Below are 21,826 nucleotides of genomic sequence, written 5' to 3' on the forward strand. Positions count from 1 at the left end.
TCTTTTTTTGGCTTTTGTATTCGACTTTGTTTAAAGTTTGGCGTCTTGGGTTGGCGGGTGAGGTTCTCTTTGGTGGTCTGATGGTATACTTGTCATCGTTTCAGTTTCCTCTGCATGTGGACTCTTGGTCTCTTGTTTCAAAGCAATGCTTTTCATTTCCTAGGTTTCGTTTGAATTTCCGCCACTGCCCTGGACTCCACTGCCATGCTATTATATTGTACATCATTCAGCTATGCATTCATATCATCCCTTGTTCTCACTTTTCTTGTTTGCGTTCAAGTTTATGAGCATTATGGCCAATTCGACCCAAAGCCGAGATGAGTACGACACTGGAGCACAGCCCTGACCCCAGACGACGCGCCACACACATACAAATTTGCGTGGTCGAAGCACGTGCCAAGTCCTGATCAGCACCCGAGGAGCCGTTTGCACTCCCAGCTTCTTCGACTCCCATTGCATCATAGACACCACCATCTTCTGCGCGGCACAGGTTGCTTCCATTGACACACGGCGCAATGGAGCAAACAATGGCAAGGCTGGCACAATACCAGATGTCAAATTTCTTCGAGCAGAACGCGCCGATCACGCAAGATCAGTGCAACGAATATGCCGCGGCTATGACCGGCGCGTCCGTCACACCGACAGCTGTGCAGGGCGGAAGTAGCTATACTGTCGTGGCGGGCACGTGCATTGTGCAGTTTCGCAACCAGGACTCGCCCTTTGACCTAGAGTTCTTTGGCTACATCGAACAAGCCTACAAGGGCTTCACGCCGCTGCACGAGGGCCGTGGCCGACTGGGCAGCCTCCACGTGTACAAGATGACCAACGTGGGCGGCGTCTCCATGTATCTCGCGCGCGAAGCGCTGCACAAAGACGACTTCCGTCTGCTCGGGGCAACCGTTCAGAGCTTTGCCAGGTGTGTCTGCTGTCCTCGTCTGCATCCAAGTCCACGCCGCACGCGTGCAGATCACTTACTTCTGCTACCCACCGTCTGTTCAGGTTCTTTGCCTCAGCCTGGCACAACACGCCTGCCGCCACGCCGCGCAAAGATCCGCGTGTCTTGTCGGCCGAGTACGTCGAGCAACTCACGATGCTCAGAGAGGGCTTGCCCGTGCGCTTCCGCCTGACGTTGGAAGGCATCATTGCACAGCTTCCGCGGCTTTTCACAGAGGACTGGCCCCAGGTGCCCAACCACATTGACCTCCTGGAGAACAACATCCATGTAGACCCAACGACCGGAGCCGTGACTGGCGTCTGTGACTGGCCTGGGGCGGCCATGGGTCCGTTCGGCATGTCCCTCGGGGGACTTGAGACCATGCTCGGGGTGAACCGGGTGGCCAGAGGCTTTTGCTATCATCCCAAGCAGCAACATCTACGAAATCTCTTCCACGAGAGCCTCGAGCAAGACTTGGGGTCCGTCTCGGACGACGACCGTGAACGGATGCGCGTCGCCACTCTGGCTGGTCTCTTTCTGGAAAATGGCTTTGCCTATACAGATGAAGGTACCAAAATTCCTGCGGGAGAGGGTTCCATGGATCTGGCATATCTCGACGTGGTTCTTCCGCGCCTGGGGCAATCGAAATCGAGTGCTGGTAATGCTGAAACTGCTTGACTTCAACGACCGTACGGTCGTGCGATAATAGATTATGACTGAAAATAAAATAGGACGACGGGCCTTGTGTGTACATGTTGTGTCGATAACCGCCATAATCTGGGGAGGGTGGAAAGGAGAGAGGCCTTTGACAATGTTCGTAGAAACAATGTCGGCAGTCTAAAACGCTTTACCGAATATGGAGACAGGTCTCATCTGTATCTTGGTACTCCGCGTCGACAAGTTGCGAAATGCAACGTCTCGTTTTAGACAGTAGCAGTTATCATGACATGGGCTCATCTCCCGCCTCCAAACATGGCTCAAAGTATTCATCACTCCTCCATATTGTTGCAACCGAAGCCGCCATGACTAGCCGCCTGCTGTGGTGGATTTGGTGATGAACCAAAGGGCGGCCATTTCGACACAGACGGGCGGTGCTTTTACAACGACACGAGATCTCAAGGAAGCCATTGCACCGGTGCTGGAGCTGGGACGTACAGACCAAAAGATGGAGGGCTCGTCGCTCAACGTCAGTCTCATACCGGAGGTGGAAATGATCAGCCGTTATGATATTGTCACCCTGGACCATCTTTACTGCACGTGGACGATCGTTGACAGCCGTCGAGACCGACTTTGAATTACACTCTGCTAATGTGAGGACGTTTCCTCATGTGCTAGGGGGTATCTATGCGCACTATTTGGCATGCATTTTCAACGGCCATGATCTGCACCGATGGGTCGTCATTTCGCCTTCCTCCTCCGGACTTCCACTTTGACATCCACTGGTGGGATGATCGTCTGTCCAATCCAGATGTTCTTTGGTTTCGTCTCGAGGGGTTTGAATTCAAAGTTGGTGAGAAGGTGGGCCAGAATCATCTTGAGCTCGTGTGCCACAAAGAAACGGCCGGGGCTGTTCAGTTAGCGGGAACGCGTCTTTCAACTTTTCACATTTGACGACACAGCCGGAAGAGACGTACCATGCATGCCGGCCGTGGCCAAAGGCCAGGTGGCTGTCGCTCGTGGTGACCATGCCCAGCTTGAGCCCACGCATCGCGTCGGCCGCAATCTGCTCGGGCGTTTTCGCGGCGTTCTGTTCGCCTCCGGCACCTGCTGGCGCCGCGACTGTGGCAGCGTCATACGCCTCGCGCTGCCGCGCATAGCGAAACGCATCGTACTGGTCTGGGTTCGCATACAAGTCCGGGTCGTGGTGCGTGCCGGCCAGGTCCAGCATCAGGAGGCCGCCGTACGGCACATGCCATCCCTCGGCCGCGTTGGTGATGCCGCCCGGTGCAATGACTTTGCGTTTGACCAGCGACGTGGCAAAGTTGCTGACGCGCATGCTTTCGCGGATGGCGCTGTCGGTGCGCCGGAGACGGGCGAGCGACGGCTTGGTCCAATGGTTATCGGGGTTGTCGGGGTTATCGGGTGACGTGTCCCGCGCCGCCTGGACCTCTTCGCGGATGCCCTCGATGTAGGCCGGGTCGGACGTCAGCAGATCGATCATGACAAAGAAACCGGTCAGCACAGTCGTGTGGATGGCGGCAAACTCAATGGGCAGCAGGCGCTTCGAGATGGCGACAGGGTCGAGCTCGGCTCTGCGGTCCTCGGCCAGGGCCATGCGTATGTGCCAGGTGATAAAGTCCTCGTTGACCGTGTCCCTGGCTTCGTTCGTCTCAGGGGACGTCATGACGCGGATACGCTCCAGGATGAGCGGCTCCAAGAAACCGTGGGCACGGCGCCAAAGACGACGATTGGGGATGCTGGCGAGGCGGCCCACGAGCGGGTGCAGCAGCTTGGGGAACATGTTGAGCAGGAAGCTGTTCGTGACGACCGTGTCGGCAAACTTGACAAATGTGTCGAGCAGCGGCTGGTTGCGGCAGGCGTCCGGGCCCACGAGGAGGAGATTTGTAATCTGCGGCACCATGGCCAGCCAGGCGTCCCAAAGCTTGATCGTGTGCCATTCGCCATCACCATCACCGGCAGCGGCAGCGGCGTCGCCGCCACCAAAGGCCGCATCGACAGCCACAATCACCTCGTTCTCGACAGCCGGAAGCAGACCCGGCAGGTGCCGAGCGAGGCTGCGGTGGACAACGCGCGTGTGGAAATCCTCGTCAACGGGCGAGCGCTTGTGGTCGTGGTGGTCGCCGGGGCCGCGTGGCGGAACGGGTGGCAGGCCGTGCTTGGCCGCAAAAGCTCGGGCATGCGCGTGGGCGTCAAAAATGAAATTGTGCTCCGTATAGAGCACATCGCCGTGCGCGGCATGGGCCGACAGGATGTGGTCCGGCAGGTCGAGCATCCAGGCCGTCTGGTTGCGGGGCACGACGACTTCTTGCGGCCGCGAGGCCGCCGACGGCACAAGAAATGCCTTGTTCTGTTTGGAGAACTTGTTGTAGCCCTCGTCGACCCAGTCGTTGAAGTAGAAAATGTAGCCGAACCAGTTGCGCAGCGTCGCAACGACGCTGTCGCCGTAGCCGACCCGGGGCAGAGACCGCGGGTAGCGCGGCTTGAGGGCGCAGTCCGCCAGGAAGGCCGCCACGAGAAAGGCCGCGACAGCGGCAATGATACGGGCGACTGTCAAGCGGGCAGCCAGTGCGGTGAGAGACTCGACAACGTGAGTGACGAAGAAGCTCACGAGACAGACTGCCGTGGCGATGAGGTTGGACGGCAAAGATGCGCCAGATGGTGGCGTAAAACAGGACGCCGTGCTCGAAGCGGCGGCGGCGGCGGCCACCGGGTGCTGTCCGGTGGACACATTTGTCGCCATTGCGACGGGGAGCAAAGCGTTGCGCTCAAACCGAGTCTGTGGGCGGCGGTCAAAACGAGGCAAAATATTGACGACGGGGGAAAGGAGACGGGGGAAGAGGTAAGCAGTGCGAGACGTGCAAAAGGCGGAAAGAGCAAGTACAGGGAAGGCGCGATGCTGTATCCAGGCCTGGCGTGCTCCTTCCTTGCAACGACCTCGGCTTTTGTTGCTCAGCCGTATGATTCGTGAGGCGAAGCCAGTATTCGGACGCCGTGCGTGCCTTGCGTCTTATCTGCAGCTGTCCGGTTGTCGTCTCTTTTGTACTGCAGTCCCAGTTGCTCACAGGCGGAGGCGCAGTGCTTGTTTGTGCACAGTCCAAAATTCAGTGCTCAGTGTTGTTTATGGCCACCACCGATGAAGCCGTGATCTGCCTTTCGACGTTGGGTCTTTTGTCGCGACGCTTACTTTTAGGCCCAGACAGTTTGGGAAATGGCTCTTCTTATTGCTGGTCTCTTGTGCAACCTGCTGTCTGCTGTTCCTCTCCTTTGCTGTGGCGCGCTGCACGCTCCCTCTCAGCTTACCGTGTTTCAAGGGCTCTTAAAAGTCTCCGAAGGCCCGGTCAGCAATTATCGCGAATTGCACTGCTGGGGAAGACAGGGGTGAACAAGATGGTAGTTTATTCACTATGTCTACGCTATGCTCGTACACGGTCGCTCTCACTTCATATTTGTTACCACGTCTTCTTTTTTCTATTTTTTTTTTTGACCAAAAATCTCCATTCAGAGTAGCCAGACAGTGTCTCAAGTGGAAGCTGTGTTTGTCAGGGGTAGCTCTGGCGCTAGGGTAGTCTACCAACTGCACAGACCACAGCTAATCTAACGGTTGTTCGGTGCAGTTCGATTTAATTATTTCAAAGACCGTTTTTATAGAAACGAAGAAGGCGAAGAGCCAGAAGGGCATATGCATGGCATCATCGCAGCTAGACATATCGGCAAGTTGTGAATTTTGCAAAAATTATATCGTATCGGAATCACAGCGCTGTGCAGTAAGACACGAGGAGAAGAACAAAATTACGTCGTGAAACGGCAGAAACTCAAAAAAAAGACATGAAGAACAAACATGGCAAACAAATTCAACGAATAGGAATACTCGGAGTCGGTTGTTTGAACGCTTGGATCCCTCGATGTTGTTTGGCAGCCTCCTTCAGCCCCTGCCGCTTCTCAGCATTGCTAGGCAGTTGTCTGTGTTTCACCACGCGACGTCTTCAACAGTAATATGCAGTTATACGACATGGCGTGTTATGGGTTGTGAGTGTGGTGAATTTCCTTTGAAGTGGCTTTTTATTTGCTGTTTTAAAACATACAATTTGCCTTACGTGAATTGGTTTGTATACAATTATTGCCAAAATATAAAAACCTGCAAGAACTGCGTAAAATAATAATCTGCTTAGAAGAACGTAAGTCAAAGCTATCACACAAAATGCAAAAATGTAACATTCATCCGCTTTATGCCATGCCTACTCAGCTCATCCACCGCCTCACTCTACTGTACCTTCACAAACCGACGCTTCTTGCCATCACCAACACAAACATAATAGTCCAGGAGCAACGAAGAACAGTCATCCTATCACGTCAGTTTCATCACGAAAAATACATAACATAAAACAAATGAGCATTTGTCACGGAGTCATGACTCACCCCAACGGCCGGATTCCACTTGTAGAATTCCGCCAGAGTAAGCTTGTTCTTGTTGTTGGCGACAATTTTTTGGCATGTGTCGCCCTTGACGACCTTGTAGAAGCTGTTGCACGACGGGTCGATGCCGTCCTGTACGGGGGATGGCCCCTTGGTCGGTGTGGGCGTCGGCTTGGCGGTGGGCGTGCCGGGGACGCCCACACAGACATACGTGTCGAGCCAGAGACCGGAGCAGTCGGTGCCGATGGCCGGGTTCCAGCCGTAAAAGTCGTCGAGCGAGAAGGTGCCGTACTTGGCCACGATTTTGGCGCACGTGTCGCCCTTGACGACCTTGTAGAAGCGCGTGCACTTGTCGGTCAGGCCGTCCTGCGTGGGCGACGGCAGGGGCGAGCCGGTGGGCGACGACGATGTCGGTTTGGAGGTGGTGGGCTTCGTGGTGGAGGTGGCGGTGGTGCCGACGCAGACGTACGTGTCGATCCACAGACCCGAGCAGTCGGTGCCGACGGCCGGGTTCCAGGCATAAAAGTCGGACAGCGAAAAGGTGCCAAACTTGGAGACCACCTTGGCGCATGTGTCACCTTTGGCCACTTTGTAGAAAGAGATGCCTTATCATGTAAGTGACGAACACACCAAACGTCAAGCATAAAAAAAAAAAAAAAAAAAAAAAAAAAAACGGCAGCGTCTTACAATCTGGTGTGATGCCATCTTGGACGGGCGACGGGATGGGCGAGCCGTTGGGCGCAGTGGGTGTTGTCGGCGCAGAAACAGTTTCGGTTCCGGTTCCAGTTCCTGTTCCACCACTGCTTGGGTCGCCCGATGTCGGCGAGGGTAGGGGCGGTGTGATGGACGGACTCGTAGGAAGAGCACTGAGGCCGTAGTTTTGCTCCACGCAGTACGTCTCGCCGGCAATGACGCCGTCGGAGCAGTTCCAGCCGGTGATGGGGTTGTAGACGGCAAACTGTTCTACGTTCAGGTCCCAGGCAGCGGCAATGGTGGCACATGTGTCGGTTGCGGAGGCGACGACACTCCAAGTGCAGTCTTGCCGTTGGAGTGCAGCAGCCGATGCGGCCGAAAGAAAGCCGGCCACGGTGACGGTGACTTTGAAGAGAGAGGGCATCATGTATTTTCGTAAAGGAGTTGGAAATGAACTTTAGTGGCAGAGAAAAGAGAGGTAAACCAAAGAAAGAAAAAAGAAGGGGAAAAAGCAAAGAAAAAGAAATAAAAGACTTCTAAATCGTCTTTAAACTTAAAATGACCGGTTATCCCAAAAAGCCACAACAGAGTGGTTGTTGAGTGGTCGTTGAGTGCGTTGGCATATCTCTTATACTGGCATTCCATGGGTGGTGACGATCCATTTCTCATGTTGACTTCATTTCGGGTCCCACAATGCCTCTCCATCTACGATCGCCTTCTTAATTGCGACTAGCTATCGTAAGGCAATAAAGTAAACGGTGAAAATAAAATGAAAAAGAAGAAGAAGAAGAAAGGCCAGGAAAGCGACCACGATTGGGGAGGACTATCTCCTCAATTGTGTGGCGGTGCCCTTCTTCCTATCTTTTTGTTACTTCCTATTTTTTTTTTAAAAAAAAGACGAAATTATCTTCCTTCCCCTCTCCGGCCATCCTTCGACAAGGCCCAGCACCCGTGCCTAATTATATTACCGGCCGCGTAATAGAGGGCCTGAAACCGGGCGGCAGACCATCTTTTTCGTCTGCTTGTGAGGACAGCTGCAGACTTTTGCACTGCGTCGCCTCTGCTTCTTGAGAGTACATTGTGAAGGATTGGGGCATTGCACCTCTCTAATGAAGGGACGTCGATGAGAGACAGAACGACGGTGCCAGTGAACAGAAGAAAACGCCAGATGGGCCGGCTTGTTATTAAAGGATTCCCAGACACTTCAGCATAGATTAACTGCACATTGATTTCGGCCACTCTGCCACTGTGCCTCTCTGCTGTCATTTGCCAGTCGAGGTATTCATTCTACAAATGACGTTTATTCGCGCCTTTTCCTCCATCTACGTATGGCCCGTATCTGCTGTCTCCTTTGAGAATCGGTGTCATGGCCGCCCTCGTATTCCCAAGTCTGCTTTCATACGTCACCTAGATCCTTTGTACGGCGTAGTCAAGCAAACAGGCACAGCCATCCCATGCCGTCTTTCCACACGGCAGATACCCACTAACTCGGTTTTCCGTATTTCGCCTCGTCTACAATTCGGTCAATGGCTCTTTCTCGTTCTTGTCTGATCAAACATCATCTATTCTTGGTTTTACTTTCCAGTATAGCAGTGTATGTACAATTCGGCTTCTCAATCTCCATCAACCACCCAACCAAACTTTTTCATGCCGCCTTGGACAGCTCAATCGCCTTGGCCGCCGCCTCGTCAAAACTGTCGTAGGCAAACAGCGGCAGCCCGCTCGTCCGTATAATCCCCTGGCCTTCGGCCTCGTTCGTGCCGCGGATGCGCACCACCACGGGCACCGTCACATTGGTCTCCTTGAACGCCAGCAGCACGCCGCGCGCAATCATGTCGCCGAGCGTCAGCCCGCCAAAGACGTTGACAAAGATGACACGCACGCGCGGATCCTGCAGCAGTACCTGGAAGCACGTCTTGACCGTCTCGCTCGTGGCCTTGCCGCCCGTGTCCAAAAAATTGGTAGCCTGCCCACCAAGGCCGGCGAGCGCGTCCACCGTGTTCATGGCCAGGCCGGCGCCGTTGACAAGCGTGCCAATCGTCGCCGGCGCGGCCGCCCCTTGTCGCCCTTGTTTGTTGTTGTCATTGTTGTGGCTGTTGTCGTTGCTGTTGTCGTTGTCGTGGAGAGTCACGTAGACAATGCCGTCCTTCTTGGCCGCGGCTTCGCGCGCGTTGGCTTCCATGGGCGCCGTCACGGAGGCAAGCCACAGCGTGGTCTCGTCGCCGGTGGCCTTGCGCTGGTTGAAGCCGACGTCGTCGAGCCCCAGGCGTGCATGCACGACCTTGACGTCGGCGAGCCGCGCGACGACAGCCGTTTCGACAAGGTATGCTTCCTGCTCGAGAAAGGTGGCGTACAGCACGCGCAGCAGCTTGCGCAGGCTCTCGGTTTCGCTCGTCGAGGACGTCGTGTCGAGGCCAAGGTGGTCGGCGACGCGGGCCGCGAGCAGGCCGTCCACGCCGGCGCGGTAGCCAAACGGGAAACGGCGGAGGTTGCTGATGCTCGAAACGGTGGCATTGTAGGTCGGGGCCGCCAGCACACACGGCATCTTGGAAGAGCGGTCAACGGTAATGGCGAGGTAGCGCTGGGTGCCCTGGCCCGAGTAGGGCGCGGCGTTGACGCCCTGCTTGCGCAGAAGATCAAACGTGGCGTCCTGGCCAATGTAGATGGAGCGTTTTTGGGTGGTGGTGTGCGCTGGCCGCCGCGACATCATCCCCCCTTGAATCGTAGGCCGCTTGCTGTTGCCGTTTCGGGACAGCGTCGATGTGTGCATGCTGCGGCGCTGGCTCGTCGGTCCCGCCTGCCCAAACAGGCTGCTGCTGTTGGCACCGCTGCCGCTCGGGGAAAGAGCGTCCAGCCGCGCCTTGACTGCCTGCCCAAACTTCTCCGGGTGGTCAATCACCGTCGCGCCTGCCCGCTCGAGCGCCTGGATCTTCTCCTGGGCCGTCGGCTCGCCGGGGAGAACAAAGGCACCTGCATGGCCCATGATGCGGCCCTCAACAGCAGCGTGCGTGCCGCCAATCAACGCCACGATTGGCTTGGGCACAGCGCCCGCCGCCTGCGCCCGTTTCCTGTATGCCTCGATCCACGCGGCCGCCTCCAGCTCGCTCGTGCCGCCAATCTCCCCAATCAGCGCTATCGCGTCCGTCTCCGGGTCGTCGGCCAACACGGCCAGCGACTCGCGCAGATCCGTGCCCGCCACAATGTCGCCGCCCACGCCGATGCACAAGCTCTGGCCCAGCCCCGCCCGTGTCGTCGAGGCCACCGCCTCGTAACTCAGCGTGCCCGACTTGGCGGCAATGCCGACGCGCGTGCCGGGGCCCGACCCGGGCGAGAAGCACGGCAGCGGCTGGAACCCGATGCGACAGGCGCCAACAGCCGAGATTATACCGGGCGAGTTGGCACCCACGAGCCGCGACTTGGACTGCGTCTTGAGCATGGCGTGGATGCGCAGCATGGCGTGCACGGGAATGTGCTCGGCCACGGCGACAACCAAGGGCACCTCGGCGGCAATGGCCTCTTCAATGGCCGCGGGCGCGAGCGGTGCCGGCACATAGATGCCTGTGGCGTCCGGCTTGAGCGTCTCGACGGCCGCGCGGACGCTGGGCAGCACGGGCAGCCCCAAGTGCTCGCCGGAGCGGCCCGGGGTCACGCCGCCGACGATGTTGGTGCCCCAGGCGAGCGATTCGCGGGCATTGGCCGTGGCCTGGCGGCCAGTAAACCCCTGGAAGACGACACGGGTATGGCGACCAATGCGGAGGTTGGGGAGAGTGGCATCGGTGGAGAGAGACGTGACGGGCGAGGGGGGTGTTGAGCTGGAGACGCTTGAGTAGCGGCACACGGACCGGCACACGAGACACGGTCGGCCCAGCCGTGCTTGCCGGGAAAGCTGTGGGCGGACTTGAAGCATTTCGGAGACGATATGACGCAGCTTGAGAAAGTGAGCGTGAGGGGAGAATGTGCGGAGAGGGCGTACGTGGGGATGAGATGGAGGTCGCTCTGCATAATATGAGCTGCGGACGAGAGTGAGGGGAAGGAAACGAAAGTCAACATCAAAATCAAAATCAGTCCCTAGATATTGACAAAAAGGAAGGCAACCGCACAGAAGCCGAGGCTACTCCTTCTATATGATGACAACTGGGAATAATTGCAGGATGTTGACAGTGGCAGGCGCTGATATAGGCGACTAAGTGAACTGATGCACGGCTATTTACTACGGTATTTTTCGCTGGTATTTGCTGGTGGATAGCGAAATCAACATGAGCTCGCCCGGACTGTGTTTCGGTGCAACAGAGACGGACGGACCTGAATATTGACTAACGAACAAGAGAAGCATGCAAGAAGCATTGAAGCGAAAAAGTCCACATCCAAAGGAAGTCCAAGGGGACCAGGCTGTCGCTCACAAAATGTCGTGTTCCATTTTCCTTGCTAGTGGAGACAGCTGCTGGTCGCCTAAATCCGTCACAGAATTGAGGGGAGAGTGGAGATGTTGGAGGTGAGGTCGGCTACTCAATTCTCGGAGCGACACCGGCGACGATGGCGGCCCTTGTCCGAGGAGAACGGCATGACCTGTCCTTACCGTGTAGTAAATCCGATGTCACGAGGCATCAATTGGCTTTGAGATGCGTGAGTTTTGGGTGAGTACGGTGGGACGAGTTGGACTTTTTCGATTTTTATTGTTCTGAACTGTTTTGCATATTTTGGCTTTGAAAATCACATGTCAAGGGTACGGAGAACACAACCTTGTACCATTCCGCACACAAACACGACTCACCATCGCAGCTCGCCTGGTGTCTTGGTCTCGTTCTTTGCCTTGCCGCCCTTGTCAGTGCCAGCCTGGTCGTCTTTTTCTTGGAATCCCAAGTTCTTGAAGTCGTCTTTCGCCATGAGATTTCTGGAAAGTTAGCCCGTCGTTTCGAGTGCGGTTATTTTTTTTTTTCTAATTTCCTTTTATTTTCACTGTGTTTCCTGCGACCGCCGCACTCACCTGTCCATCCGGCATCCCAGGTACGCCTTGGCCAGATTCCGGCACTCGTCTTCGTTGATGCCCTTTACTTTCTTCATGCAGCTGAGGTAGTCCATCATTACCCGCTTGCACTCGCCCTCGTGGTCCAAAGGAAAGCTGCCGCGCTGTGGCCTGAAACTGTTAGGTCGTTTTGTCCTCGAACCCGCATAATCGCATACCGTCCATATCGTATATCGTGGGTTCAGGCCATCTTACGGTGTCGGTTTCGTCGCGATGCTGCCGCCGCCCGGACTGCCAAAGGTGCTCATGGTGTCAAGTGTCAGATTCGGCCCTCGGCTCGAGGTAGGACGTACTGGGCAGTCCGTTTACTACCGGCCGTTTTATTCGTCGAAACCCGTGGCCGTACGCCTTTTGCCTCTCGTTGCTGTCGGTTCGGCCGTTGATTCTGAGATCAAGCTCGTTCGCAGGGAGCGGCCGTGTGTCAGCGCCGGTGAAAAGAGCATGCGATTAATGACAGAAGAAAAATAGAACAAGAAATCTGGGCCAATAGTAAAAGCCGGCCTCACGTCCGTCGCCGATCGATTCTTTGCAAAGCGAGTTCAATCGATCATGCTCACCTTACAAAGTCGAAATGCACGAAAAGTCGAGCCAGGCAAAAAGCGAACCATGCGGCTGGCCAATCAGCGTCTCGTATTTCTATTAGCAGTTTCGCACTGCACCAAGCTCAGCGTCCAAATCGCCCCTTCGTCATCGCCCGCATCGCGCTTGCCGTGGCGTCGGACTGTCCGTGCAAATGCCACAAGTGGTTCCAGCGGTTGCCGCTGCCGCATGAATTGCCAATTGCTACTCGGCGAACGATAGGCAGGCGCCCTGGTACGTCCTGTCTGCCTTCCCAATGCGCATAACAGCCCAATTTCCAGTTGCTCAGGGCAGGAGCGCATTGCGATTAGATGCTGAATCAAGGGAGGCTCAAGGCAGGGACAAAGGGCGGCGTGTTGTCTGTCTTGCCCATTTAACAGGCACAAAGCAAACCACTAAGTCAGCCCCCCCTGTCTATACCTGCGCGCGGAAGGTGACATGCAGCGCGTCGTTCGCGTACTTTCCATCTCTGTACGAAGTAGAATGTGCTCCTGCGTTTCTGTGTTGATTGAGCCCCAAATTGGGTCGTACTTTCCCATAGCGACCTGCAAACCTCTTGCCATTCCTGCAAACATCTCGAACCTGCGAATTCCCCCTTTTCGACTGATTTGCAACCCGAATTTGGCTTCACTTTTGCAAAACGTGCAAAAGCACCAAAGACGACAACACTACAACGGCTAGGCTGCCCACTGACTTTTTGACATCCAACAACCCGTTTTCCCCTGGCCACACTATCGCCGCCTCGTCGTCATCCACTGTCAGAACCTATTTACTTGCTCCCGTCGGCCGGTGGCCTCTTTCGCACTGAAAGCTCCGGCACCATCTACACCCACCACGACAAAGCCCCAAACGAGCAAAGAAACTCCAGACTACCCAAAGCCAATCTACCACTGGCTGCTTATTTTCGCGCATCTCTTGGGTCCATTTTCATCGCCTGGCTTTCGCCTCCTCCACCCGCAAGGCCCACCCCTTGTCCTCCTTGAGCTTAGCCCTGATCGCTCCGTCTAGCTTTTAGGCCCACTGCCTCTTCCCAGACGGAGTAGCTTGCAAAAACACACTGCCTGTTCTGGTCTTTTCGGCACTCTGGCTTTCCCTCTCGCTCCCTCGTGATAATTTTGTGTCTTCGTCATCGCCGTACCTTCTACCCGTCATCACCGTGCGTCACGCCCTGCTATTCGCGCGACACTCTCTATCTGCTCGACGACACCGCTCAGCATTCTCTCTTGATCCTCCGCTCTCTCTCCTCCACCTCCTCGACCGCGTGGTGGCACCTCGACACGAGGCTCCAGTTTCTCGGGCTGCACCTTGGCCGCCGAGGTTGAAGCATCCGTTGCGGTAACGAATATACGCGTCGTGATCTCGACATTTTCGTCAGCCTCTCTCCTCCTTTTGACACCACTTTCTCGACACTGCCTCTCTCTTCCTTCAAATCCAACAGCATGGCAGCCCTCGGCGACGAACTGCTGACCACGGTCAACAAGTTGCAAGACCTCGTCTTCAACACCATCGGCAACGATTCCCTCGATCTCCCACAAATTGTAAGCATTGCCCCGCTTGCTGCACGTGCGCAACAAAACTGAACCTGTCTTCTAACTCGCGCTTCTCTTCCTCTCCCTCCTCCAGGTCGTCGTTGGCTCCCAGTCTGCCGGCAAGTCCTCTGTCCTCGAAAACATTGTCGGTCGCGACTTTCTCCCTCGCGGCAGCGGCATCGTCACAAGGCGGCCACTTATCCTGCAACTGATCAACGTTCCCGAGGACGACGAGGACTCTTCTGCCGCCGCGAAGCCCCGTGGCTACGATGCTCCCCGACGCAACGAATGGGCCGAATTCCATCACCTGCCGAACCGCCGCTTCAACGAATTCGAGGACGTCAAGCGCGAGATTGAGAACGAGACGAGCCGCGTCGCCGGCAACAACAAGGGCATCACCCGCCAGCCCATCAACCTCAAGATCTACTCGCCCGACGTACTCAACCTAACCCTTGTCGATCTGCCTGGTCTGACCAAGGTGCCCATTGGCGACCAGCCCACCGACATTGAGAAGCAGACACGCAACCTCATCTCCGAGTACATTGCCAAGCCCAACAGCATCATCCTGGCCGTCTCCCCGGCCAACGTCGACATTGTCAACTCCGAGGCCCTCAAGCTCGCCCGCCATGTCGACCCGCTCGGTCGCCGCACAATCGGTGTCCTGACCAAGGTCGACCTGATGGACCACGGCACCAACGCGCTCGACATCCTGTCGGGCCGTGTCTACCCGCTCAAGCTCGGCTGGATCGGCGTTGTCAACCGGTCGCAGCAGGACATCCAGGGCAACAAGCCCATGGAGGAGGCACTCAAGGCCGAGACCGACTTCTTCAAGCACCACCCGGCCTACCGCAACATCTCCACGCGCTGCGGCACGTCGTACCTGGCCAAGACGCTCAACGGCACACTCATGACCCACATCCGCGATCGCCTGCCCGACATCAAGGCCCGCCTCAACACCCTCATGGGCCAGACCCAGCAGGAGCTGGCCAGCTACGGTGACATGCATTTTAGCGGCAAGGAGCACCGTGGCTCACTTATCCTGCAGCTCATGACCCGCTTTGCCACGTCTTTCATCTCTTCCATCGATGGTACCTCCACGGAGATCTCCACCAAGGAGCTGTGCGGTGGTGCCCGCATTTACTACATCTTCAACTCCGTCTTTGGCAGCTCCCTCGAGTCGATCGATCCCACCTCCAACCTGTCCGCCCTCGACATCCGGACCGCCATCCGCAACTCCACCGGCCCGCGGCCCAGTCTCTTCGTCCCCGAGATGGCCTTTGACCTGCTCGTCAAGCCCCAGATCAAGCTGCTCGAGATCCCTAGTCAGCGGTGCGTCGAGCTCGTGTACGAGGAGCTCATCAAGATCTGCCACACCTGCGGGTCCACGGAGCTGAGCCGTTTCCCGCGCCTGCAGGCCAAGCTGATCGAGGTCGTTTCTGATCTGCTGCGTGAGCGTCTGGGCCCCGCGTCCAACTACGTCGAGTCGCTCATCTCGATCCAGCGCGCCTACATCAACACCAACCACCCCAACTTCCTAGGCGCCGCTGCCGCCATGAGCCACGTCGTCAACGAGAAGCAGGAGCGCGAGCGCAAGCGGCTGATCCAGGAAGAGCGCGAACGCCGCGAGCGCCGCCGCCTCAAAGAGATTGGTGCTGCCAACGGCACTGGCACCAACGGTGTGGCCGGTGGTGCTGCCGGTACGGAGACACCCGAGGAGGTCGACGAGGACAACCTGAGCGTCACCGGCGGTGCCGGCGCGACCACCACGGCTCTACGCAAGGTGGCCAAGGGCGGCCGCAGCTCGTCCATAGCGCGGGAAAACGGCGCCGGCCGGCCGGGTTCGCCGACGCGCTTCAACCAGCCCGCCATCAACAACGCCAAGGACTCGTTCCTCAATTACTTCTTTGGCAAGGACGGCAGCGCCATCGGCGGCACCGGCCCCAGCGGCCACCACCACAATGCGAACATTGGCCGCCACGTGAGCCAGACTTCCGAGCCTACCTTTAGCCAGAGCATGCGCCGTCCCGACGACCGGCCGTTGCGGTCGCCCATTGGTGCCGGCAGCGACGAATACGGCCGTTCGACCGGCCACCCTGGCGCGCTCGGTGCGGGCGGCAGCATGGACCTCTTTGGCGCGAACGGCACCGGTGGCGAACCCGCGCTGACGGACCGCGAGGCCATGGAGACGGAACTGATCCGCGCGCTCATCTCGTCGTACTTTAACATTGTGCGCGAGTCCATTGCCGACCAGGTGCCCAAGGCCATCATGCACCTGTTGGTCAACCACTGCAAGGACGTGGTGCAGAACCGCCTCGTCAGCGAGCTCTACAAGGAGATGCTCTTTGAGGAGCTTCTGTACGAGGACGACGGCGTCAAGAAGGAGCGTGAGAAGTGCGAGCGTCTGCTGGAGACATACAAGGAGGCCGCCAAGATCATTGGCGAGGTGGTATAAATTATACACCCAAGTTTATATATTGCGAGAAAGAAGAGAGGGGGAAAATGGAATAAGAAGGGAGGCGCTTTCTGTATCTCTACGTGCCGATTTGACTTTACGTTGGGGTTTTCTTTTGTCACAAAGTTTTCTTGTTGTTTTGACGCATCCTTCGCTGGTTTGGATTCTATTTCTGTCTTGTCGGACGACGCTCGGCTCTATGTTTATTGTTTTTGCCGTTTTCTTCATACACATGTCTTGTAACACCACTCTCTCAACTTCACCTATCATGTCTATTCCTCAGATCCCTACACATTCTCTCCCATCAATTCTCCCGCTCACGTCCTAATCTCATCACCCGTCATCTACATAGAACGATACTATCTCGACGAATACAGTACAATACTACAAATAAAGGCACTCTGTCACATATGTGGATTAAAGTTTACTAAAATTGTTCTGTTTTTTTCATTCTGTTTTTGTGTTCCGTTATTTATATCGCCAGCTGTGCCAAATCGATATTTCGTGATATGGTGTCAACGAAGTGTCCCTCCCAAGAAGCCAAAAAAAAAATGAATGCCCAGGACAAAGTCAGGCGACTGCTCATCTTGGAGGATTGCTACCATATAAGGGACCTACTGCAAAGCCATAACCGCCGGCCATGGTGAACCGGCCCGGCATATGCACCATACTGGTCTCGTATCCTGAGGCTGAGCCGCACATCTGCCAGTTCTAGTGGTACTGTATCTGACTCGGTGCCTCCTGCATTGCCCCTCCACTCGATGGGTTGTGCGGGTCATACTCGTCATAATAGGCCGAGTTTGACCGCGCCACCGAGTGGTGTGGTACTGCTTCTGGTCCTTCGCCCACAACGCGTCGTCCGTACGCCAGGTTTCCGGCACCGTAGGTTTCGGACCGTGCGCCGTAGCCTGACTCGCGGTAGCTTTCAGCGCGATCGTGTCGCACAATGCCACCAGCATCCCTTCCGCCGACACCATCATACGGTACGGGTGCAGGGGTTACTGTCGAGGACGGATAGTGGCGCTCAGAACCCCTCTGGCCAGCATGCGGTGCCTCCCGTCGCACTGGACGTCTGACCAGGTACTCGCCTTCTGGTCCAGTAACCTGCACGACTTCATAAGTTTCGTATGGGTCATATTCTGCTGGTCGGTAGGCCACCTCCGCACGACCCGCCCTATCGGCATAGTCTAAATAGTGCTCTTGGCGTGGCTGGGCGCGGGCATAATGATGGTGCGGTCCAGGCAGCGCACCACGTTCATGCGCTTCCTCGTAGCCCACGGGGAATCCGGAATACACTGGCTCGTCGGCGTATCGTCGCGCTAGGGGTGGGCTGCGGTCCCAGTACTGCCCCGTAGGGGCACGAGATGGTGGAGCGTAGCTGCCTTGGTTTGCAGGAGGTGATCGTGCCCGTCTCTGATACGGCTCGCCTCTCTCAACCGCAACATATCGACCATACCGCTCGTCGTCGCGAGGGTGATCGCGGCCACCACGATACAAGTCGCGTTGGTCGGCGTGTCTCGGAACGACTTCGCGGCCGTACTCGTCAACGTACACCACACGGGCCGGGGGATGAACAGGCGGTGGCGGCTCTCTTGCTGCCGACGTACGGGTGAATGGCTTACCATCCAAGTGCGCCTCAAGTGCCCCCAATAAATCCTGCTTGCCTTCTGGTGCGGCAGGAACACGTACGGATAGTGGAACATGGTTATGTTCTTGCACTTCTTCCTTGATAGTAATTGCAGGCTTGTCTGCAAGATTCTCCACTGAATTTTCAGCAGGTTTTTCCACAGGTTGACTACCATTTCCCTTTTTGTGCGCCTTTTGGAATTTCGGCTTAAGATTGACGTCCGGCACTCGATTTTCGCGAGGCAGGACAACACTTGTTGAAGTTTTCGATAGACGTGAAAGTCCGGTCGCTTTCGGTCTTGCAGCGCCATCTGCATGTCTCCAAGTAGGGCCGCCGTTCTCTGTATGCGCGACTGCAGGTTCTGGGGTTGGTTTCTGCGCTTCAGATTCCGTGACGCTGTCCTGTTGATGGTTGATAGCATCTTGGATTGCTTCAGCCAGGACAAGCCGGATGGCCTTTCCACGCGGTGCCTTGGCCATATTAGCGAGTTCATGCTTGGGAGGAAGGGTCAGCATCTCAGTCAACCAGTTACGAGGCAGATTGGCCGCATTTGGATTCACATTGAATGGGTTCGACCATTTTGTCCGACCCTCAATGTGTGCTTGAGAAAAATGCGTGATAAGTTCCGCGAATGTGAACAAAATTTGTCCTTTCTTGTTGTGCTGCACAGGGTCAAGGCCTCTAGTACAGGCGAAGCAACGCAGGTTCTGAATGATGCCAATGGGTGCCATACCCACGGACTTCAAGATTCTATCTTTGAAGAGGGTCAATGGCAACTGTGCGCCAAACATTTGATGGTAGTGTTTGTTTGCATGAAAGAGTAAAGTCTGGATTCTGACAACATCAGGGATGCGAGGGAGAGACAGCAGGTCCTTCCACAGTACACGTGCGTATCGTACAAGCTCATCAAGCCGTTCTTGGTAGGGCGATTTCGGAGCTTGGTCAACCGGATTGGACGGGACCACAGCAGAAGAATGGGCCTGATAAGGCTCTTTCGAGATGAAGGGGTTCAAAGCTTGATGTTCAGGGGGAACAACTGGTCCCGGAGCCTCAAAAACAGAAGGCTGTGCTGGCGGTCCAGTGGAGAAAGAACGAGCATCTTGATTAGCTCCTCCAGCGAGTGGTTCATAAGATGCACGCTGGTAGACCGGCGGCGGTTGGAACGAACCTGGCCCCGTCCGTTGTCCGACTGGGTTGTGGTACGAGGGAGCGCCAAAAGTGAAACCACCTTGTTGCGAATTAGGACCAAAGGATGTTCCACTGTAGAGACTACCGTCATCTGGATTGGCCTGCATATGGAATTGCGTCGGTTGGACATGACTAGACTGGAATTGTGATGGTGGCGGTGGGAAGTGAGTCGCTGTTCCTTGGTATGGCAGAGTCTGTGCAGCACCAAATTGTTGATGGTCCTTGCCAGAGCGCTTAGCCGCCGGGCCGGGGCCTCGCTGAATTGGAAGCTTTGCTGTCGGAGATTGAGGTAGTGGCACCGGCAGACCTGTGCCTTTAGCAGTGCGAGGATTTGGCCGGAACGGAGGATCCTCTGGCCACTCGGCCCTCCAGTAAACAACGATATTGCCAACGCTAAGGATATTCGTGTGCTTCGCTGCGTAGTGCTGAATGGCGCCCTCAAACCCGAAGAATTTCATGCTTGTATCGCAAACAGGGCAAAGGAACAAATCGGTGCGAAATTTGGACGTGATCGGCTTGACTTTGACGTCAAACACGTACTTTAGATTCTCCAACGTGAGCTTTTGGGTGAAGGGTCCGCCAACAGGGTCAACGGTCGGCTCTCGACCGAACGCCCGTGCCGCCTTTGCGTCGTTTTCGACTTCCGTGTAGAACCGTTTTCGTACATGAAGCAGGACATCGGCAGCAAACGCCGGAGCATTGTCTTTCGTCACCTTATCACCATCGTCCCAGTCACCAATGATTGCTTCGTCAGCATATCGAAGGATCTTGAGTCGGACAGGACCTTGTATCAGATCCCACTCAGCGTCAATTTCTTCGGACGTCTTTTCTTTTTTGGCCGGTGCATCGGGAGGCTTTGCCACACAAGTCGAAACCAGCTTTTGTCCTTCGACAGCTGTGGCAGACGCGGGCATAATTTTTCCCTCTAGATCTTGATCTTGTTAGACGAAGTAGAAGGCAATTGCAACGTTGTTCGTTTAAACTTACTTTTAATTGGGGATTGTGTGAGCTCAGTACGCTGAGTCGGCTCCAGAACAGTAGGAGGCTGGCCCTTGACATCTGGATGAAGAAGCATTCTCATGTTGGCAACACCACCAGAGTCGTCATACTTTTCCCATTTTGCGATATTAACTCGCTGGTCAGAGCCCCGTTTCGATAAGCCTTTCTGCCATTCCTCCGCTGCAGGAGCACCGATCTCTCTCACCGACGCAAACTCCTCGCGTAGGCTCTCAACGTCAGCCGCCCAAAACAACTTTGTCAATGTTGACGAAGCCGGAAGCTGGCCTCGTTCTATAACGTGAAGTGGGACAACACAGGCTAGTGAGGTGACAAACACAAATTGAAGGGCTGGAATGAGGAACGTTGAACCAGCCGACAAGACCAAGTCCATTTCCTGTGTGGCGAGGGTTAGTTGATCGGGAAACACAAAGAAACGGGAGAACCGAACGTCTATCCAGAACAATGGCTCCAGAGATGGACGAATGTACCTACCGTTACCGTCCTTTTGGACAGACAAAACCCGCAGCAACGAACTCGGAACTCCCAGACACGGGCCACACCATCGAGGCCTGGTCCGCGAAGAGGGTCCGTCGCAGGAAACGTGCGTCGCGTGTCCCGCTTGCCACAAAACTGGCAGGTCGATGAGCAGGCAAGACGCCACATGTCCAGCTCCGTCTTTTCCTTCAAAGGGGCAGGCATTTTTGGCCAAAAGGTGCGCCGAGCATTGCGCCAAATATCATTTGGCTTTATGACTTTGACGACAGACTTGGCCAGCGGTGGTGGACGCTTTTCCACCACGACAGGCGAAGCAGGATCTAGGTAGGAGTTGAACAATTTGTTGACCATCAACAAATTCCCCAACGTCCTGGGGGGGCAGAAGGAAAAGATGTGGTGCCAGATCTCAGTGGGTAGTAGTGATCTATCCATGGAAAGGCGGTTGGATTCATCCAGCCTCGCCTTTTTTGACTGAGCAGCCAGTCCGTTTGTGGCATTCAAGGCTGCATCTGCATCTGAAAACGCATCGTCGCCAGTGATTTTGCGTTTTTTCGAGGCAGACATGTCTTCCTGGCGGTTGGCTTGGTGCTTGGTATCGCCATCCATCGCGACGTCAGGAGCACTCGAAGAGGGCGGTGATGCGGCCATGGTCCGTAGAGTGGCCGCGGTATGGGACGTAAACAAACGCAAGAGAGAAACGCAACCTGTCCAAAGGACGAGAACAGAAGTGGTAACAGAAAGGAATCAAAATACAGGAAACGGCTAGGATGACGACGCGTGGAGAAGGTGTCATAAAATCCAAATGCGGAAGCCGCGATCCAATATCCGCAAACAAAAACAGAGAAGGAACGATCCGCCTTTGTTTGGGACGACAAACCGGACAGATATAGGGAAATCCAAATATAAATCAAACGATGGAGACTCGCAATGCGAAATGCGCGTTGGCAGGGCAAGTCAACACTCGTCAACTACCAGATCAAGCTGGGGAACTGGCTGCGAAGCACCACGAGCCCGCCGCGCCCTCGGAACAGCCACAGGAGCAGGCCAATAGAGAACTCTCTCTAGGACCTATTTCCGAGGTAAATTCGGTGCATATAGATAGACTATCGTGGCTGGCGACGGAACTGTATGGTGCATTCGCATGAGAGCATCGGCAGCGGCAAAGCAACCAAATGTCGACGAGGAAAGGCTGAAGTCTGTGAAATGTCAACGA

The 21,826-nt window shown here is 55.7% G+C and overlaps 9 protein-coding genes across 9 annotated transcripts; 3 read left to right on the forward strand and 6 right to left on the reverse strand.

Moving 5' to 3' along the window:
* Positions 1-515: 515 nt before the first annotated feature.
* SPBR_01851 (uncharacterized protein) lies at positions 516-1,612 on the forward strand (the record flags this gene model as incomplete). The annotated part of the gene is made up of 2 exons (XM_040760161.1): positions 516-916; positions 1,000-1,612. 2 exons carry the CDS (start codon positions 516-518, stop codon positions 1,610-1,612), a joined length of 1,014 nt encoding a protein of 337 aa, XP_040619356.1.
* Positions 1,613-1,988: 376 nt separating this feature from the next.
* Positions 1,989-2,228, forward strand: SPBR_02149 (uncharacterized protein; the record flags this gene model as incomplete). The annotated part of the gene is made up of 1 exon (XM_040760456.1): positions 1,989-2,228. The coding sequence occupies one exon, from the start codon at positions 1,989-1,991 to the stop codon at positions 2,226-2,228; it is 240 nt and encodes a 79-aa protein (XP_040619357.1).
* A 104-nt stretch (positions 2,229-2,332) lies between these two features.
* On the reverse strand, positions 2,333-4,355 carry SPBR_01457 (cytochrome p450 monooxygenase; the record flags this gene model as incomplete). Its single annotated transcript, XM_040759768.1, has 2 exons — positions 2,333-2,501; positions 2,569-4,355. 2 exons carry the CDS (start codon positions 4,353-4,355, stop codon positions 2,333-2,335), a joined length of 1,956 nt encoding a protein of 651 aa, XP_040619358.1.
* A 1,521-nt stretch (positions 4,356-5,876) lies between these two features.
* On the reverse strand, positions 5,877-7,145 carry SPBR_01763 (uncharacterized protein; the record flags this gene model as incomplete). The annotated part of the gene is made up of 3 exons (XM_040760073.1): positions 5,877-5,957; positions 6,032-6,615; positions 6,716-7,145. 3 exons carry the CDS (start codon positions 7,143-7,145, stop codon positions 5,877-5,879), a joined length of 1,095 nt encoding a protein of 364 aa, XP_040619359.1.
* Positions 7,146-8,366: 1,221 nt separating this feature from the next.
* On the reverse strand, positions 8,367-10,628 carry SPBR_01403 (succinyl-CoA synthetase alpha subunit; the record flags this gene model as incomplete). The annotated part of the gene is made up of 1 exon (XM_040759714.1): positions 8,367-10,628. One exon carries the CDS (start codon positions 10,626-10,628, stop codon positions 8,367-8,369), a length of 2,262 nt encoding a protein of 753 aa, XP_040619360.1.
* An 860-nt stretch (positions 10,629-11,488) lies between these two features.
* On the reverse strand, positions 11,489-11,992 carry SPBR_02087 (cytochrome c oxidase assembly protein COX19; the record flags this gene model as incomplete). Its single annotated transcript, XM_040760396.1, has 3 exons — positions 11,489-11,612; positions 11,706-11,855; positions 11,940-11,992. 3 exons carry the CDS (start codon positions 11,990-11,992, stop codon positions 11,489-11,491), a joined length of 327 nt encoding a protein of 108 aa, XP_040619361.1.
* Positions 11,993-13,762: 1,770 nt separating this feature from the next.
* On the forward strand, positions 13,763-16,304 carry SPBR_01357 (dynamin GTPase; the record flags this gene model as incomplete). The annotated part of the gene is made up of 2 exons (XM_040759668.1): positions 13,763-13,861; positions 13,947-16,304. The coding sequence occupies 2 exons, from the start codon at positions 13,763-13,765 to the stop codon at positions 16,302-16,304; spliced, it is 2,457 nt and encodes an 818-aa protein (XP_040619362.1).
* Positions 16,305-17,015: 711 nt separating this feature from the next.
* On the reverse strand, positions 17,016-18,007 carry SPBR_01896 (uncharacterized protein; the record flags this gene model as incomplete). The annotated part of the gene is made up of 2 exons (XM_040760206.1): positions 17,016-17,895; positions 17,994-18,007. 2 exons carry the CDS (start codon positions 18,005-18,007, stop codon positions 17,016-17,018), a joined length of 894 nt encoding a protein of 297 aa, XP_040619363.1.
* Positions 18,008-18,940: 933 nt separating this feature from the next.
* SPBR_01390 (uncharacterized protein) lies at positions 18,941-21,261 on the reverse strand (the record flags this gene model as incomplete). The annotated part of the gene is made up of 4 exons (XM_040759701.1): positions 18,941-19,120; positions 19,419-20,014; positions 20,107-20,254; positions 20,653-21,261. 4 exons carry the CDS (start codon positions 21,259-21,261, stop codon positions 18,941-18,943), a joined length of 1,533 nt encoding a protein of 510 aa, XP_040619364.1.
* Positions 21,262-21,826: the final 565 nt, after the last annotated feature.

The sequence above is a fragment of the Sporothrix brasiliensis genome, assembly GCF_000820605.1.
Source record: "Sporothrix brasiliensis 5110 chromosome Unknown Cont18, whole genome shotgun sequence".
Taxonomy (NCBI): domain Eukaryota; kingdom Fungi; phylum Ascomycota; class Sordariomycetes; order Ophiostomatales; family Ophiostomataceae; genus Sporothrix; species Sporothrix brasiliensis.